This window comes from Heterocephalus glaber, unplaced genomic scaffold (genome assembly GCF_053883595.1).
Source record: "Heterocephalus glaber isolate CG9 unplaced genomic scaffold, H.glaber_assembly_v1.0 deba00001733, whole genome shotgun sequence".
In the NCBI taxonomy this organism is placed as follows: domain Eukaryota; kingdom Metazoa; phylum Chordata; class Mammalia; order Rodentia; family Bathyergidae; genus Heterocephalus; species Heterocephalus glaber.
In genome coordinates this window covers 12,600,051-12,617,855 of record NW_028258444.1, presented here as the reverse complement: position 1 = coordinate 12,617,855, position 17,805 = coordinate 12,600,051, and the positions used below count along the sequence as shown (strand labels likewise).

General features: G+C 37.5%; 1 protein-coding gene across 5 annotated transcripts in view; it reads left to right on the top strand.

Moving 5' to 3' along the window:
- Positions 1-309: 309 nt before the first annotated feature.
- Adamts20 (ADAM metallopeptidase with thrombospondin type 1 motif 20) overlaps positions 310-17,805 on the top strand; it is a 205,625-nt gene continuing 188,129 nt past the window's right edge. For all 5 annotated transcript variants that reach the window (XR_002388903.2, XM_021243106.2, XM_021243105.2 and 2 more), the window contains exons 1-2: positions 310-686; positions 1,193-1,554. Coding sequence is in view for 4 of the 5 variants with exons in the window: in XM_021243106.2 (XP_021098765.1) it covers positions 596-686; positions 1,193-1,554 (453 nt within the window). In the remaining variant the exon portion in view is untranslated. The remainder of the gene's footprint in view (positions 687-1,192; positions 1,555-17,805) is intronic.

The following is a 17,805-nucleotide window of genomic DNA, read 5'->3' as shown; positions in this document are numbered from 1 at the left end:
CTAACGCTTGTCAAGTCACTGTAAGAGCTCAAGCTACTACCTCTCTGTCGCCTGTCTGGACGCTCGAGTCGCGCTAGGTGTTACGGTGTCGGATTGGGGTCCAGCTGGCCCGCGCTGCACGCCCACAGCAGCAGCCCCCGGCCGGTCAGCACGCGGGGGTGGGGGGGGCGGGGGCTGCGCGCGGGAGGGCCCGGGGCCTCGGCCGCAGCGGATTGGCCGGGGCGGGCCGGGGCGGGCTCCACCGCGCCTCCCCGTAGAGCGGGCTATATTGGCACAGTTCCTGCCAGGGCAGGGCGTTTCGCGGCGCGAAGCAGGAACTGAGGAGAGCACTTCAGCGCGCGGCGCGGGCGCAGCAGGCGGGCGAGCCTGCCGAGAGCGAGCCTGGAGCTGCGGGGTTGCAGTGCTATGAGGCAGCGGCTCAGGGCGCGCAGGCTGGCGGTCTGGCGAGGCTGGCCGGCACCCGGCCCCAGCTGCTGCTCCGGAGGCTGCTGAGCGCCGGGCGGCCCGCGCCGAGAGTGGAGAGGCGGCGGCGGAGCGCGAGGGCAGCTGCGGCGGCTCGGGTTGGCCTCGTGGTCGGGATTCCCGGGGTGGAACCATGCGAGTAGCCAGGTGGCTGACGGGGCTGCTCTACCAGCTCTCGCTTTTCCTCACCAGGTCGTGGGAAGTTCATTTCCACCCCAGACAAGGTAAGGAAACTGTAGGGCGCCTTCCGCAGCGAGATGGGGGCCGGGCCGGGAGGGACCTGCGGACCGAGGGGGCGAGTGGCTCAGGAGTTAGGGGACACTGGCCCAGCAGGGACTCCTGGGACCCCGGGACCCGCTCATCCCGAGCATCCAGAGAAGTCTCGGGTGCGCAGATTGTGAGGAATCGCTCGCCCTGGGCAACGTTTGACTCCCGCGACCACGCGGAGGGTGCGCTTGGGTCTGAGTGGCGCGTACACCCGGGGCGCGAGTCGCCGGCAAGGAAGCACAGGGGGAGTGGAGACGAGGTGGGCTGCCTGGGGCCGTGAACGGCAGGGTTTCTGCGGGGGCCAATGGAGCAAATTTGGGGTGTGGGAAAACAGATCGCCAGCAGTCAGTCAGAGCCCGTGCGCCAGAGCGTCCCGGGACCTGGAGCATTTAGCGGGGATGTTTGCTGAAAGAGATTGGGGCCGGGAACGCGTGGGTTCAATGCCTTATTGCTGTGGTTGCAGAAGCTCTGGTGAAGACACTGGCCTCCTACGAAGTGGTGACCCCCGCGAGGGTCAATGAGTTCGGAGATGTGTTCCCTGAGAGCCGCCACTTCAGCCGCAGGAAGCGCAGCTCCGGGGCTGTGGAGCCCACGCCGTTCAGGACCCAATACCGCATCAGCGCCTACGGGCAGCTCTTCCAGCTGAACCTGAGCGCTGATACGGCTTTTCTGGCTGCCGGCTACACCGAGGTGCACTTGGGGACCCCCGCGCATGAGGTCCTGGGGCGCAGCGCGATGGCCCCAGACCTGCGCCACTGTTTCTACCGCGGCCAGGTCAACGCGCGGGAGGATCACACGGCTGTCTTCAGCCTCTGCGGAGGACTGGTAAGCGAGCTCCGGGCTCTGGGCATTTCCTTGGGTTCCAGTAAGGGGTACGTTCAGGGAGCGGGGCAGTGGAGTTTGTAGTTGGCGGCTTGTGATTCAGGAGTTCAGCGGGTCACTAGATGGCTCAACCTCGGTGAACCCAGGCAAGAGGCCTCTCCTCCCTGACGCTGGGAGAGGAGTTTGCAAGGCTCTAAAATCCAGGTGATCGATTCTCTGCCTGCTGGGCAAACTCGATCCCCGAGCAAAGCTGACAGATTCTTTCCTGAAAGTGGCAGGTGTTGGAATGGCCTGTGGGGGGCTCTGCTGCCAGTGGAGCGCGGTTTCCAACAACAGGCAGAGTGTTTCCCGGGTGGGGGGTGGGGGTGTCCCTTTCCTGGTCGCCTGTCGAGATCGAGCCTCCAGAATGTACTCCCATTTGGTAAATTTACTGGAATTTGAAATGACAGAAGGAAAATAGAATGCATATGCATAAAACGAAACGGCACAGTTTGGAAAGATTGTTTTGTCAGTAGTATTCGGTGACCATTAATTTGCGAAGCATTGAATACGGAAGAGCCTGAGTCCAACCGTGCCAAATGCATTGTCCTTGAAAAGGTCGGCTACATCTTCAAAGACCCGTTGTCAGCACACGAAAAAGGATCATTTGCGTGACAAGAGTAAAAGGAGTTCGAAAGAATTACAGAGGAGAGAGGAAATGAGACACAATATTATAGTCTTTTTTTTCTCTTCCTCTAAAATAGGGATTCATAACTTTTTTGTTATGTGCAGTACTTCCTTAATAGACTGGTAAACCTGGAACCTATTTTTTCAGCATAATTTTAGATATGCAAAATGATATACATAGTATTAAATAAAAAATAAATCAAAATAATATAGTTACAATGTAGTGATATACACGTTTATTAATGCATTAAAATAAATTTTATTAGTAGAGCTGTTTACTACTATATTTTTGTGCTGTAATGAGTGTAGACAGTCCGGAATGTGATGGAAAGTAGCAAAGCCACCAGGGCCTGTGGTTTCACTTACAACCACTGAAGGAAATACTTAGTAACAGAGGTTAGTGAAAATGAAGATGCAACCTTTTATGTTTATTTTTTTATGAATATGCATTTGCAGTACATAATGTTGACATTCATTTTAGGGAATAGGTACATGTACTTAACCATCTTAATTCTTTTTATTCCTTCTCCCCTCTCCTGTGTACCCCTTCCCCAGCTCTAGATCCCCTTTTGATTTGCAAGATGTATTTCCGTGTTTCCTATTGCCTATTTTTAATCTTGTTTTAAAAATTATTTATACTTTGAGTTTCTCATATAAGAGAAGTTTAAACTTGTGTGTCTCATTTCACTTAACTTTGTGGTCTCAAGGTGCATCTATTTTCCTACCAATGACTCAAATTTATCCTTCTTTATGGCAGAGTAGTGCTCCATTATGTATAAATTACCACGCTTTCTTTATCCATTCATCTGTTGATGGATGTATAGATCACTTTCAAGATTTAGGTATTATGAGTTGTGCTGCTATAAATATGGATATGCATGTATGTATTAGCATGGTATGATGGCTGTAACACTTTGGAGAAGATACCTAGAAAGGGAATAGGTGTATCAAATGGAATTTCAACTTTTAATTTTTTAAATTATTTTTTATTCATTATCATTTTATTCATTTATTGGTACATTTCAGGTATACATTATGATCACATTCAATCATTGGGAATTCATACCTATACATGGTATATCTTGATTCTTGTTTTTTCCCTTTCAACTTTTAATTTTTTGTGGCATCTCCATACTGATTTCCATAGTAGTTGCACCAATTTATATTCCCACGAACAACATAGCAGGGTTCCTCCTCACCCCATTCCCAGCCTTGCCTGCATTTGTTATTGTTTGAATTTTTGGTAATAGCCATTCTTTGTAGAGTAACATGAAATGTGAGATGTAACCTTTACTTTAAAACAGACAGATTTTTGCTCATTCCATCAGTAACTTCTCTGATAAATACCTATTCAAGAAGAAACAAGAGCTAGGAATTTGGGTCTAGTTTTCAAGTACTCTATCTTTCGTTAAGTAGAAATAAATACATGAGACAAATACTTTTAAAAGATGTTCAAAGATATTTTCAAAATATCACCACTATTTGTTAACTGAATAAAAAATTGATAGTTTTCTCCAGGGTAAATATGATACTTGCTTTCAGGTAAGAACTGTAGATTTATGATGTAATCCTGGGTGTGAGCATTGGCCATTAGTAGGTAAATTTGAAAACTATCTTTGCTCTTTTTCAGTCTATTATCTTGAGTTGTATTTACATGGAATGCCTTGAACAATTTTCTTCCTTTTTGCTATAGATAAACATACAATATTTATGACATCAAATGGCAGAAATACACTATACTATTTACGCAGTGACATATTTCAAAGGAAGAAAATTCTCTTTTCTAAAATCTTTTAAAATAATGCTAAGTTTATCTTGAAAATCCTAGATTTACTACCACAAATTTGTCATGGTCAATATATTTTCTTGTTTGATATTTTATAGCACTGAAAAACTTTCCAGATGGGAAGCATTATTAAAGGAATGTTTCTTCTCATTTTGATTCACAATATTGGTGTCGTTGAAGTTATTATTCAATATGCCCTTTTTGAATTCAGAAAGCTATTTAAGAGGTTTCTGAGAAAGGCTGGAGTAGTAATGGCACATACCTATAATCTCAGTTTCTCAGGAGGCTGAGATAGGAAAATCTCAAGCTCAAGGCAAGTTTGGGCAACATAATAAGAACCTGCTTTTAAAAAGTTCTGAGATATCATAGGAGTCCATCTTTTCCTGTCATGGCATCAGTTTGGATACAGTTCCCCATCATCATCTGGCATTATCAATCTTGTTTTTTAAATGTACTTTGCTTTCGATATATTTATTGGTATTTTTCAGAATTTTTTTGATTTAACACTTAAAATTTATTTTCAAATCTATATAACTCAGTATTGTCTTAATTTCTTTGCATTTGTACAAGGCTAAATTGAGCACGTCAGTCATTATAGAGAGTGAAATTCTCTGTTAATAAAGCAAATAGCTAGACATACTAAGATCTAAATGTTTTTTAGTTGTATGACCATAACCAACAGTGTCTGAATTACTAATGAACTTAGTGATATGTCCTTGATTTTTCTTATTTTTGATATTAGAACTAAACCAGATATTCGCTACTTATTTATGATTATATATTTTTATTTGTACCGCAACTCTAACATTAATTTTCTTTAGATTAATGGTTTCATCAAAGAGCTGGACCCATGGCAGGACTTAGAATCCATTTGTCCATACATCAGACTCATCTCTTTAGTCTCAAATCGGTCTTTAGTGTTTATATCTGGGTAAGATTGTGGTACCCAAAGCCTGAACTAGCTGAGTTGTTTGCAGATAAATGCTAATATAAAGCCTGGGAGCTCAATAATGTCAACCTTCAAGCCTTGGTATTATTTGCCTTCTAACTTTGTCACCTGTGTACTTGACTATAACAATCTGGCTTTGACCACTTTTGATCCATTAAACATTATTTGCTGAAGGATTTTTGGAGTTAGTGTTATTCACTTAGGATCTACTCTTCTAGTTACTTGCTTTGTTTCAGTTTTGCTTCTGATCGTGAATGGATATTACATTTTATTAAATGCTTTTCCTGAGTATATTGAAATGAATGCATGATCTCATTTTTTTCTGCTAATATATGTTGTTTTATACATTGCTGGATTAAAGCATACATTGACCATTGACGACAGTCGACCATACAGGAACTGTAAAATGTTCTGAGGCTTTTTGTCTTGATTTGTTTTGGAGAAAGGTGAGGAAATTGTACCATCCAGTTCTTCAGGTCACTGGTGATGTCCTTTTGTGCCATAGTCCGTTGTACCTTTCTGGCACCAGCAATTGAATATTGGGCTGGAGAACTGGCCTTTATTCTCCTTGCTCGTCAAAGCTCACTGGTCTTATTGGTAACTAATTCCCTCCTGGGCTTTGACTAGTGCTGCACATCTCTCTGAGTTCTGACTCACACCAGTTTGATTTCTTGTCTTGCTGATTCATTGTTCAGCCCTCAGATACAAGGTCACTTTGCAACTGGTGCCACACCTTCCACAGGTAAGCTGGCTTAGTGATGCTCTTGATCTTACAGAGCTCTCTAAGGTCCTGAAACCTATAGGATTTGAAAGTCATTAGGTACTCAGTTCTTCGCTTGGATAAAGTCTTCTACACATTTAGTGTCTGGCTGTTTGGAGAACTCTTTCAGAGAATCTCTTCCTTGAGCTGCACATAGTCAACATGCTGAAGCACTTCTCTTGGCAGTCCATTTAAACCATGTAATATGCCTTCTGATCCTGGGATTTTTAATTTGCAGTAGAGACATTATCACATCTGTTTCCCTTGCCTTTTTTAAATCTTTTCTTCCCTTCTGTCTCTTGGTTAGTTGATCTTTCACCTTACTATCTTCCCATTGATGTAGCATCTGTCTTTTCCTTGTTTGTTGGCTGGTGAGGAATGAACTTTTAGAAGGAAATGAAAAATCTTTTGCAAAGGGGAAGAGGATCCAAGAGATGGAGGGGGAAGGAATGGAGAGGAAGGGGATAAATAAAGAATTAAGATGTGTTATGTACACGTGCCAACACCCTACAATGAATGTAATCATTATGTACTGAAAACACATACTGATAAAAATAAAAAAGAGAAAAACCATATTTTGAAGTGTTATCTCTGAATAACTGTTTGTTCAAATTAATGTCAACATTTATATTAATTCCATTTATTTATTAGTGTTGAATGAGCCCAAAATAAATGAGGTAATGTTTTCTTTCAATTTTTCTATCATTAATTTTTTCTACTTTTAGAAATCTTGGTATTTACATGTTTTTCTCTTGCACTAAATCACTGAAGCATGACTAGTATTGTTTAGTTTTCTTCCTAAGTGTTTGGAGCACAAGAACCAGAAGGGGCTAAGAGTCTGCCAGAAATTTTCTTTGTTTAACATGTGTATACGCTTGCTTTGCTAGTCTTTCCTTCTCCATAGTTTTTCCTTTCTATAAGTATTTATCCCACAATTCAAACATTTCTGAACAGATATTTGTTTATATATTTCCAGAATCCTTAGGAGATATGAGACTTGATCTGGATCATAAAATTATCTGTGAGTGGATTACTGCCTAATAAAAACTCTTTGTTGTTAATTCATTGATAGACTGACAAATAATGTATAGTTACAAGACCTTTCTATCATTATTTTCAACTCATCTGTTTTCTTATAACATTGATAAATGCCCTTGCCAAAGTAGGGGGTCAATGTTTATTTAGTAAGCTGAAGTATGATTGGCATGTACACGTCAGCATGCTCTGCACAGATTTGTCACGGGCTGTTCCTGACAACCCTTCATCCCCGGGTAGGCCTCTTCTTATATTGCCCAGTGGCTTCCCTTTTCTAGAGACCCTCGGGAAATAACTTGGACATCTAGACAGTTAATTTCACTATTTCTAGGTGGGATTTAAAGCAGTGCAGTATTCTTGGTTAAAGGCAACAGTTCCCAGATGTCGTAAAATCAGACATTGCATCTGGCATATACCATATTCTCATAGAGTAGCTTGCTGTAGCTGAATGTACTTTTTTGAAATTTCTCATAGGAGCCATTCAGCAACCTGTCAAGCACTACTGTTCTCCGATGACCAATTATTGAGCTACTCTACAAAATTCTTGTTCAGACAGGAAATAAAAATATGGAATCTATCAATAGTGTCTATACTGGTTTTTGTATATTCTGGAAAAAATTTAGTTGTATCATTTTCTAAAGTTTGTATTTTCCCAGAGCTAATATATTCTCCAGTTATTACACATGCCACTCTGTATTCTTTTTTTCTGCTGCTGCTGCTGCTGTTATTGTTTGAGAAACAAATAATAATTTTAGTTACTCATGTATTCACTTAAGTACTCAGTCAAATAACAGCAGGGAGAATTTCCTATCCCTCTACTTTTAACATTCTGGTGTATATTAGTCCAGGTTCTTTAATAAGCAACTGTGAAGATGAGGTTTTTGTTTAGGGAAAGTACCTGTGTTAGAGGAACTAAGGAGAAAGCTGGGAGAAGCCATGTAAGTCTGAAATAGGTGAAGAGAGAGGATGAGGCAGTCCAAGCAAGGTTCAGCAAATCTTTCCTTGAGCTAGGCATGACAGGGAGAAGAATCTCCTGCCTTCCCAAACAAGGTCTTCCTCAGTGTACTTGCCACATTTAGTTGCTGATTGGGAAAAGCTCTTGGGAAATATGGGAAAGCTGCACACTCTATGATGAGTTTCAAAGTATCCTTGGCCAGTTATGCTCAACATGCTCAGGAACACCACACAATGACACCATGGACATAAATATTTCATGAAGGTGAAGTTTGTTGAGTCTGTTATAAAAGTATACAAAAAGGGCTATGAACACTTTGAGGAATGAGTCACTAAGAAAAGAGTGATTAAGAGAAGTGCTGGGGCAAGGCTTTGCAATTGGACCTTTGAGGGATGCCAAGAAGTAGGGCAAATTTGGCGGTGAAGGTTGAAGGTTAGTTTGGAATCTGATAGTTAAGGGCCTGAAAAGCACTGCTATGTTGTAAGGGCTTGAATTTCTATGGAAAGAGAGTCCCCTGTATTATGAGGCACCTCTGTTCTCATGCAGGTCTGCAGGCTTTAGAGAAGGAATGAGTCACTGAGAGGCCACTGACAAGTATAGTTGTAGTAGGGAGGAAGAATGAGTGTCTGAAGATAGGCCAGTGATTCTCAACTGGAGGCAGTTTCGTTCCCTAGAGAACATTTGCAATGTCTGGAAACATTTTTGGTTGTCACAGCCAGTAAGGGCATTGCGGGTAGCACACTGGTGTCTGAGCAGGCACAAAATGACCTGCAACAAAGAGTTACCAGTCAAAAGTGCTGAGGAGGAACAATGGTGTGGGTGATCTACTAGAGTTTTGGACCACAAGAGAGGGTGACCAAAATGATTTTGTCAACCTTGGCTTAATGACTGAGTGATCTTGTGGTAATTAACCAAGAAAGGCAATTATAGAGGTGGCACGGAGCAAGAAAGTAATAATTATTAGCAAACATTTGTTTGATTCTGTCTCTAATTTAATTTAATCTTCATAATTGTTTAAATTTATATTTGCTCTTTTCTCTGCCTAGAATGTCTTTTTTCTCAAACTCCTTCCTCTCCCTCCTGAGCCATTTTCCTCTTTTACCTGATTGTCTATGGGCAGAGTTGACCAGGTCTTTGTCCTACCACTTGGCTTTTAATGTAAATATACTTTAATTATATAGTAAATTTAAGTTATTTGTCTACATTTCTCTCTCATTTTTAGATTTTGAAGGAAGAGATTATCATCATTCATTTTAGAAATCTAATATAGCATATAGAAATGCTCAATACCTGTATAGTGAATAAGCTAAAGCAACCTTCATATGTGTCAAATATTTACCTTGCTCTTCTTCACATTAGTCATTCAATGCAGGAAGGTTATTTTTGCAACTTTAGTTGAAATATTTGGACATATTTTAAATTTTTTGTATTGATCAAATCTTTTCAGATGGTGCCTAAGCTAATTGTATCCCATTTATTAGTTTATTCATATGGGCTTCCATCATACCCTGGTGACTTTATTTTTGTTTTGCTTATTGTTACTACCATTTTCTATAAAATATAGTTAAGCTATGTAATTCATAATAATTCTTAACATATTGTTCTTTGTTTTTAATAAATGTTTAACAGTTGTTTATTACCTAGCAACCACTGTTATGTATTGGTTATAATGTTTTTCCAACTGGAACAGTAAAAATACATTTATAAACTAGGTAAGTGATGTATTATCATAATAAGAACATGGAGAAGGCATACCTGCTCTTGACTGTTTCAGCCCAAAGGGTACACAGCCATTTCTATGTATCTTCTACCGATAAGAACTAGTTTCCTTGCTTTACTGAGATGCAGAAGGGCTGGAAAATGAGGAGCAGGGATATTCCTGGGAGGAAGAGAAGAACATAGATATTGGTGATAATTAACAATCTGTCCTATAGACTAACAATTAGTTTACCAAATAGACATCTGCTCTTCTCTTCTTACATATCAGACATACTCATCTTGTTTGCAAGTGTTCACAGGGAAATTTTCTTCAACTCAAAGTCCAGGATCTCTGGGTAATGCATAATGTTCTCCCTGAAGTCCAGATGGAGATCTCTGTGGCTTGGCAACATATGAATTAGAAAAACAAATTATTTGCACCTCTCCAAACCCATTAGACAGCATGTCCTGCAAAACCACTACCTTAACCTTAACTTCCTGTAGGAAGAAGAGGGGGAGATGCCTGGTAGTCACTGAGCCACACTCTATGGGGAGGAATTGTGGAGACTCACTGTGCTGGCAGGAGGGTATTAATTTAGGTTAAAACTGTGAACACCAAGAGTCTGTTACATGAACATGATAGATTCCCACCTTACTGATAAAACAAAGAAAACTCTAGCTCTATTGAAAAAATAGAAGAGAATGACAATATGTTATAATCTTTAGACAGAGAAAAGTACAGAAAAAGGATAGATTTTAAAAAATAATAATTGAAAAATGTCATGTCAAAATAATTAAAAATTATAAACTAGGAAAATATATGCTACAGATGGCCTGTCATTAAAAACGTGTTTCCCTTAGATAATATATTTTCTTCGTCTTTGTTTTAAAATAATACTGCTTTATAATATTTTTTACAATGTTATTATGAATACGTTTCTGTTATACACCTACAAAATGGTTTTTAATGATTTCTTTGTCATTGTCTGAGTTTCTCATTGTTATAATAATTTCAAGTTTTATGTCTCATTTTAGTGAGAGGTTGGGAGAGGGTCTCCTGAGGACTACTACACAAACCTCATAAGAACATAGCTGTTTCTGTTTACTTTACTCATCAGTTCATTTGATTTAAAAAATACCCCAGTGCCTACCAGAAAGATAAATATTACAGAATTTATTCTTCGTTATTGAGATTGCTGGGACATACTATCTGGATTTAAGCCCTCTGGCTACGTACATAAATCTTGGTTAGATGTGTTCAGCATCTTCTTAAAAATTATTATCATTTTCTTGATCCAGATGGGCCCTGGCTTGGTGAAAGCTGAGTTTCTTTATGTATGGTATTAGACGTACATTTCCTTTCATTGTCTCCTTTGACTTGTGTATTGGAGATCTGGAGTTGTGCAACAGAATGGAGAAGGTAAAGGGAAATGGAAACAAGAACTTTTGCAAATGGGGAGAAGAAAATTCGTGGGAACAGGGAGGAAAAGGAAGGGAAGGGGACAAAAAAAAAGAGCTAAGATGTGTTGTGTACATGTACAAACTCTCCATGGGAAATGTAATCATTATGTACTGCAAAAAAAAAAAAAAAAAAAGCCAAAAAATAATGCTGTCAGAAGAGAAGGAAGAAAGACTTATCTTGAAAAAAACAAAACAACATCAACAAAAACAAAACAAAAACAAAAAACAAAACAATTTTACCATGAATTTTCTGCTTTTTCTTCTGGAGCCAATTCTTACTTTTTAAAAAAAATCATTGATTCATTCATTTATTCAGTGAGTGTTTTGTGTAATACTCTACTTCCCAGGTGTGACCAATGGTGTTACATTGAGGAACTGTCTGCATTCAATAGAGTGTCTGAAAATAAAAATGAACCTGAGTCCTCGCCATCTTTTATGATATGACATTTGCACTCCGCTTATGGTAAAAAAAAGTGGCTATCACATCTGCTTTTTTTCATCTTATTTCAAAGTGTGTTCAACTGTAAGACAGTCATTGAGCTCCTATTATGAACATCATTTTAGCACACCTTATAGTAGGAAATTGGCTAGATAAAATTCTTTCAATTTCATTTTTCAGATAGTGGAACTGAGGCACAGAGATAAGAAGTAGCTTAGCCAAGTTTCCCCTACTGCAGAGGACTTGAACCTATACATTCTTATAAATATTCTTAGGGTATAATTTAGAAGTAAAGATTGAAAAAATAAATATTTTAGTTATCAATTCAACAGTACCTTATTTTCAAATGTTATTCTCCAGTCACTAATGCTTACTGTGGTAACTGTAAATGCTTTGGGAAAAGAATCCAAGAGGTTTGTATTTTACACTTGTTGTTTTTTCCCTGTAGTGAAATCTGAGAGTATATTATTAGTTGTAGCAATAATACATGTGCTTCCCATGTATTTTTAAAGAATAGGTGGATGAATGCCGATACTAAATAAGAACATTTTGGAAAAATATTTGTGGAAAAATATTTGTGTAAAAATGCTCTAAACATAAAAATTTTGACCTATGGAAATAAATTGGAACCAGTTGTATAATCATTATTGCCTTTCAAAACACCTTGGCAAATAAATTATCATGAGTCTAAGTAACTGGGAACCCCCTGCCCAAGTGAAAACTAGTTTTACAACTTTTAATACTCATTGAAAGAAACTGTCTGGAGAATATGATTAGCATTTCTTATGAATAGAATTGCAGGGCTCATCTTCAGATAGTCAGGTTGCTAAAAATATGGAGTGATCTAAATATAATTCTATGAACCACCTGTTTTGCTAAGTCCTCAAATTCCTTAACAGGTTCCTTTCCAAGTTAAAAAAAAATGGAGTGCTTCCTTAGGCACCATTAGGCAAAAATCTGTATAATTTTATTATTTTAATCGGAAGTCTCCTGCAATAGGATGGAGTATAGAAAACTTGATGGGAATAAAAATACTCCTAAGTCTTTAAATTATAAAAGGGAAATCTCCTTTAAAAATAAATTATTTGCCATTTTTTCTTGAATTTGGTATTTTAAAACATAGATTTTTTTTTTTAAGAAAAAGCCTTTTTTGTTGTATGAGCACTATCCTTAGCAAGCTAGAGTCTTCTAGCACATCTTAAAAGGAGGTACTGATAGGCTCTAAGCAGAACTACATTCACTTTTCAGATGGAAGCACAGATTGGACCCATGTGCAGTTTTCTTGGAACAGTAAAATAAAAGTACCCCACTCAGTTAAAAAAAAAAATAAAAGTACCCCAGAGTCAGGCACTCAAGAGGAGTATGAAAAAATTTCATAGGTATGAATATTTTCAGTATTGCTTGTGAAAACTAGTGTTATTCACAGCAGTTTTGTAGCTGCATTTAGCTAAGTGAGAAGCCATCTCGTGTCTATTTGTATCTTTTTCCAAGATGCTATCACATTTCCCCTCTTCAGCAGGCTTTCTTAAAAGTCAGAAAGGGATTTTCCTTAGATACATGTACTCAGATTTCAAGAACAATGTCTTTGGTACTTCTTATAAATATAGTTGAAATTAGTTTTCTGGGAAGCCAAGGGATGCTGGAGTTTTGATATGTATCAAGACTAAGCAATTTGCTGTTCTGTTTGGAAATTACACATTGGTAGCATTAGTGCAATGTGTTAGGAGATAGATCACTTGAAAAAGAAATAGATTAAATTCCTAATATTTATAGCTTTGCTTTTTATTTCAGTGCCTTGTAGTCGGTTATCTGATGGAATTTCATTAATTTTAAAACCATTTAACAATGTATAATCCTAATGTATTAGCTCCTTACCTAAGAATGCTAAAAGTTTTACTTTTCAGCATAGAGAGACTTGTCATGTAAGTATATCTCAGGCAAGCCTCAATATTATCATAAATTTAGAATGTTCAGAAGACAAAGGCAGGGGGCACATGCCTGGGGAGACTATGCATATTTGAGGCCCTCTTAAGCAACTTAGGGAGACCTATCTCAAAATGGAAAATAAGGGCTGGAGATGTAGGCCAATGGTAGAGCAGCCTTCAGTTCTGTCCCTGGTACTGTGGAGGAAAAAGAATGTTCAGAAAGAATAATCAAATAATTATTGAACAGTATATGAAAACAAAAATGTTAATTTTTACAGATATATATTGAGTGTCTGCTATATTTCAGGAAGTTTTAGATGTTGGAATTGTAAAAATAGGAAAGATGTTGAACTAGTAATTATGATCAAGTAATTGTAGTAAAGAGAACTTTATGCCTGCAATTGTCATAATTATTTAAATATCATTAAGTGATAATTCTATTAAAATGACTACTAAATATATTATTGTTTATAATGAAATTTAAAGTAATTGTAGCTATTCCTGAATGATTTTAAGATATTTATAATTAAAAAATAGAAATGAAGTGTCATTCACTAAAACTATGCTTTTGATATTATTTGTATTTTAATAATTCACTTCTGAATTGGCTCTTCACAGAATTGTGTTTTTCTAAGTGGAACTGTGCAAAGCTTTAAATGCAGGTTAATATTTGTTTATATATTCAGAGGGTGATGAATTCTTTTCAATGTCAGGCATAATTGGTGTAACCAGCCTCTGCCTGTCTGATCACATCTTCTACTTCCAGTCTCCTAGTTGGCACAGCTTCAACCTCTCTCTTCTCTCTGTCACTTGAACGTGTCTACCTGTTCTTATCTCTGGGCCTTTCAGCCCCTTCACAATGCTACCCTAGACTTTTGCGTGGCAAATTCCCATTATTCCAACACCAGCCTATCTATTCCTCCTACAGTGCCTCCATACCCTCCCCTCCTGTGATTTTCTGTCTCCTTGCCTTTTTTAGTTTGTCTACTTACTGGCACACGACCTACTATATTTTTATTTATTGGCTACCTTTTTCCCATATAAATATAAATTCTTTGAGTGCAATTGTCATATATACCTTTAGCTCCAAAACTGTCTCTGGCCTGTAAGAGGTATACAAGAAAATTTGTTTTGACTATTTACAGAGTTTATGAAAATTCGTATTGGTCACTAGTATGGTGTAGTGAGTTAAGGCCTGAATTTGGAAGCAGGGCTTTTTGGGTTCACATCTTTGTCTTGTCATTTACTAGGTATGAAACTTGGAAAAATATTCAACTTCTTTGCTCTTCACTTTTTCCTCTGCAAAGTGCAGAAAATAATAGAACTTAAAAGAATTAGGTTGAATTATATGGAATGAACATATAGAAATGAATGATGACTGATCCCTATTTTGGAATTAGCTGTTAATATTATTATAAATGCCTACCCTGAATGATTTAGTGTCACCTGACTAGGGAGGGATCTGTCTTTATTAGTTCAACATTTGAAGGTTCTTTCCACTCTCTGGACAGATCAATAGAATAAAAGTACTTATTATTTCATACCTGGATGGCCAAAGCATTCTCTTCAGTGGTCTTCCCTTAGCTGTACAATTATATTATTTAATCTTTTAACCTTATTGCTTTGATTCTCCTCTCTTCTCCACTTTTGTTCAAACCCTTCAGTAATTCACCAGTGAAGCCCTTCTCAAATAATGTTTTAATATCCCTAAAATAAAATAAACCAGTTATATTGAAATGCAGACATCAAGAAATTAAACATTTTTCCTTTATATATTTTTTCTTTATTAGCATATAAAATATTAAGAGGTGTGGTAGACCTAATTTTAACTTTGAAGCATTGATGAACACAAACAATATTCTGAGAAATCTCATACATTTTCCTGTGATGAAAATATCTGTGCTTTCCACTGACAACATCACTGGGATATATTGCCCACATTCATGGTTAAAAGAAATGCTAAATTTCAATTATAGGTTAATGAAAATGAAGATGTAATTTTTTTTACTCAAGTTTATGAACTCCTCTGATTGATAAAGTTCCTGCATGTAAGAATCTCCAGGGCCGGGGATGTAGCGCAGTGGCACTGTGCCTGCCTGGCAAGTGCAAGGTCCTGAGTTTGATCCCCAGTACTGCGGAAAAAAAAAAAAGAATCTCCATATTCAAGTTCTAGTCTATGTTTCCAAACTTATGTTCCACCTCTGCTTAGCATAGGTCTAGTGTAAAAAGGTAAGAAATAGCTTTTTAGGGTCAAACAATGTTGTGTACCATGTCTGCTATCTCTTAAAATATTCCAGTAAGCAATGGAATTGCCTTACCTAGATGAGCCTCCTGTTCAGTAGGGGGAGAATATGAAGTGTGTTCAAAAAATACAGTGGATTTTTAAATTTAAAAATTCTATTACTGTAATAGACACATTGCTATTGATTCCCCTGAAAATATTCCCCCTTGCTTTGCACACACTTAACACATTATACTTTCTACTTTCTGAAGCAGTTCTGGAAATCCTCTTTTTTTGACTTTAGTTATGCTACTGTGGCTGCCTTGATGTCCTGAATCAATTAAAAATATTTACCTTTCATACTCACTTGACTTTGGGGAAGAGCCAGAAACCTTATGGTGCCAGATCTGGTGAATAAGGTGGATGAAAACACACCATAATGTTTGTATTTGATAAGTGCTGTAAATGTTTGATCAATGAGGGTTGAACATAAAATACGATGGATGTTTAAATTTAAAAATTTAATATAGTGAAAGACACATTGCCATTAATCCCCCTCAAAATGTTCAAAATACTGCCCCTCACTTCAAACTTTTTATACCAGCATTCTTGTCAGCGTTTCTTTACTGAAATAAGTTTTTAAAATTTAAACCTTCACTGTATCTTTTGATTACCTCGTGTAGTCATAAATAGGAAACAAATATATAAATACAACATATGATAAAATGTACTGAGGAAATCTGGCAGATGTGATGTATTTTCAGGAGGAGGGGTATATATGTGGTTTCCTTAGATGCCTGTTCAAGGGAAAACTTTCTGAGTAATTTCTATTTAAGCTTAAAGGGTAAGATAGAGTTGGCCAAACTGAACATGATATAATGGAGGGATGAGGTGAAGAGTGGTAAATAAGCAAATATTTTGGTCAGTGGAAACAGTGTATATGAAGTATCTGAGGCAAGAAGGGTATCTTACCTGGTTCATTCTGCAGCCTTCTTTGTATTCTATTTCCACCTGATTTGTTTCTAATGAATCCTTCTAGATTTTCTTTACTACTAAGTAACCAGGCAAATGGAAATATTTAGTTTTTGATTTTCTTCCTTCAATACACAAATCATAGTGAGATACACATCCTGCTTTTTAGGGTTTTTTGGGGGGGGGCTTAATAATGTGCATTGAAGTTTTTTTTCCATATACAGTATAGAATATTTACTCTTGTTTGTGTTAACCACAAGAAATCTATTGTGTGCCTGTTTGCATAATATATGTAAACAGATTCTATCAATGCAATTTTGAATTAGTTTCAGTATTTTGCTACTCAAAGCAATGCTGTAGGCAATAATTTTGTAAATATGTTATTTTACATATATGCAAATGTGTAGGGTTTGTAGGATAAATTTTCAGAAAGGGAATTATTGCATCAAAGGGAAAATGAATTGATAATTGTGATAGATATTGCCAAATTGGTTCAGACAATGATTATACTAATTTATACTTTCAATAGTTATATATGAAAGTGGCTATTTTTCCACAGACATACATTTAGAGTAGGTTGTACAACTTCTAAGTTTTTCCCAGGCCCATAGGTGAAAATGGTTTCTTAGTTCAGTGTTAATTTCTCTTTATCCTGAGAAAAGTTTAACATTCTTCCTGCTTTTGGGGGAGGGGATGAAATGTCTATTAACATTCTTTCCTCATTTTTTCCTTTGAATGCTAGTATTTTTTATGAACTTTGAGAATTTAAGTATACCTTTTAGAGTTTAAATAGTATTTTAGAGAAAGAATTCTTCTTTAGAGACACAATCCCTTTGCTGGTCATCTGAATTGTGAATATTCAATATTCTGATTATCATTTATATTTTGACTTGCTATAGTATGTGTTTATACCGAGTAGAAACTTTATTTTATTGTGGACATTTTTTAATGTGTTATGGTTAAAATTATCTTTTCTTTTCCAAACTTATAAAAGAATGTTCTCAAATTATGTTTTGGTGCTTTTAGGGTTTTATTGAGAAAGTGTACATCATTGATCCTTTGGTATTTACTTTGGATGGATCTTTACCTTTTCTAGATGTCTGTGAACTGGTTGCAATTCTGTTTATTATGTTTTCTGTCTTTGCTATTGATTTGAGATGTGTCCATATACAATAGGAAATCCTGTATCATGAAGGATTTATTACTTGCTTTTCTATTCAATTTATTACTCTGTTTGTCCTTTCAGGTGTTAGAGTGACTTTATAATGTGACTTTATAATGTTTTAAATCTTGTAGTCCTAGTCTCACCTTGTTCCCTCATAATTATCTTTACTACTTTTATTTATTTTCTCAAATATAGTCTGAATATAAAAAATCTGTTAGTGTT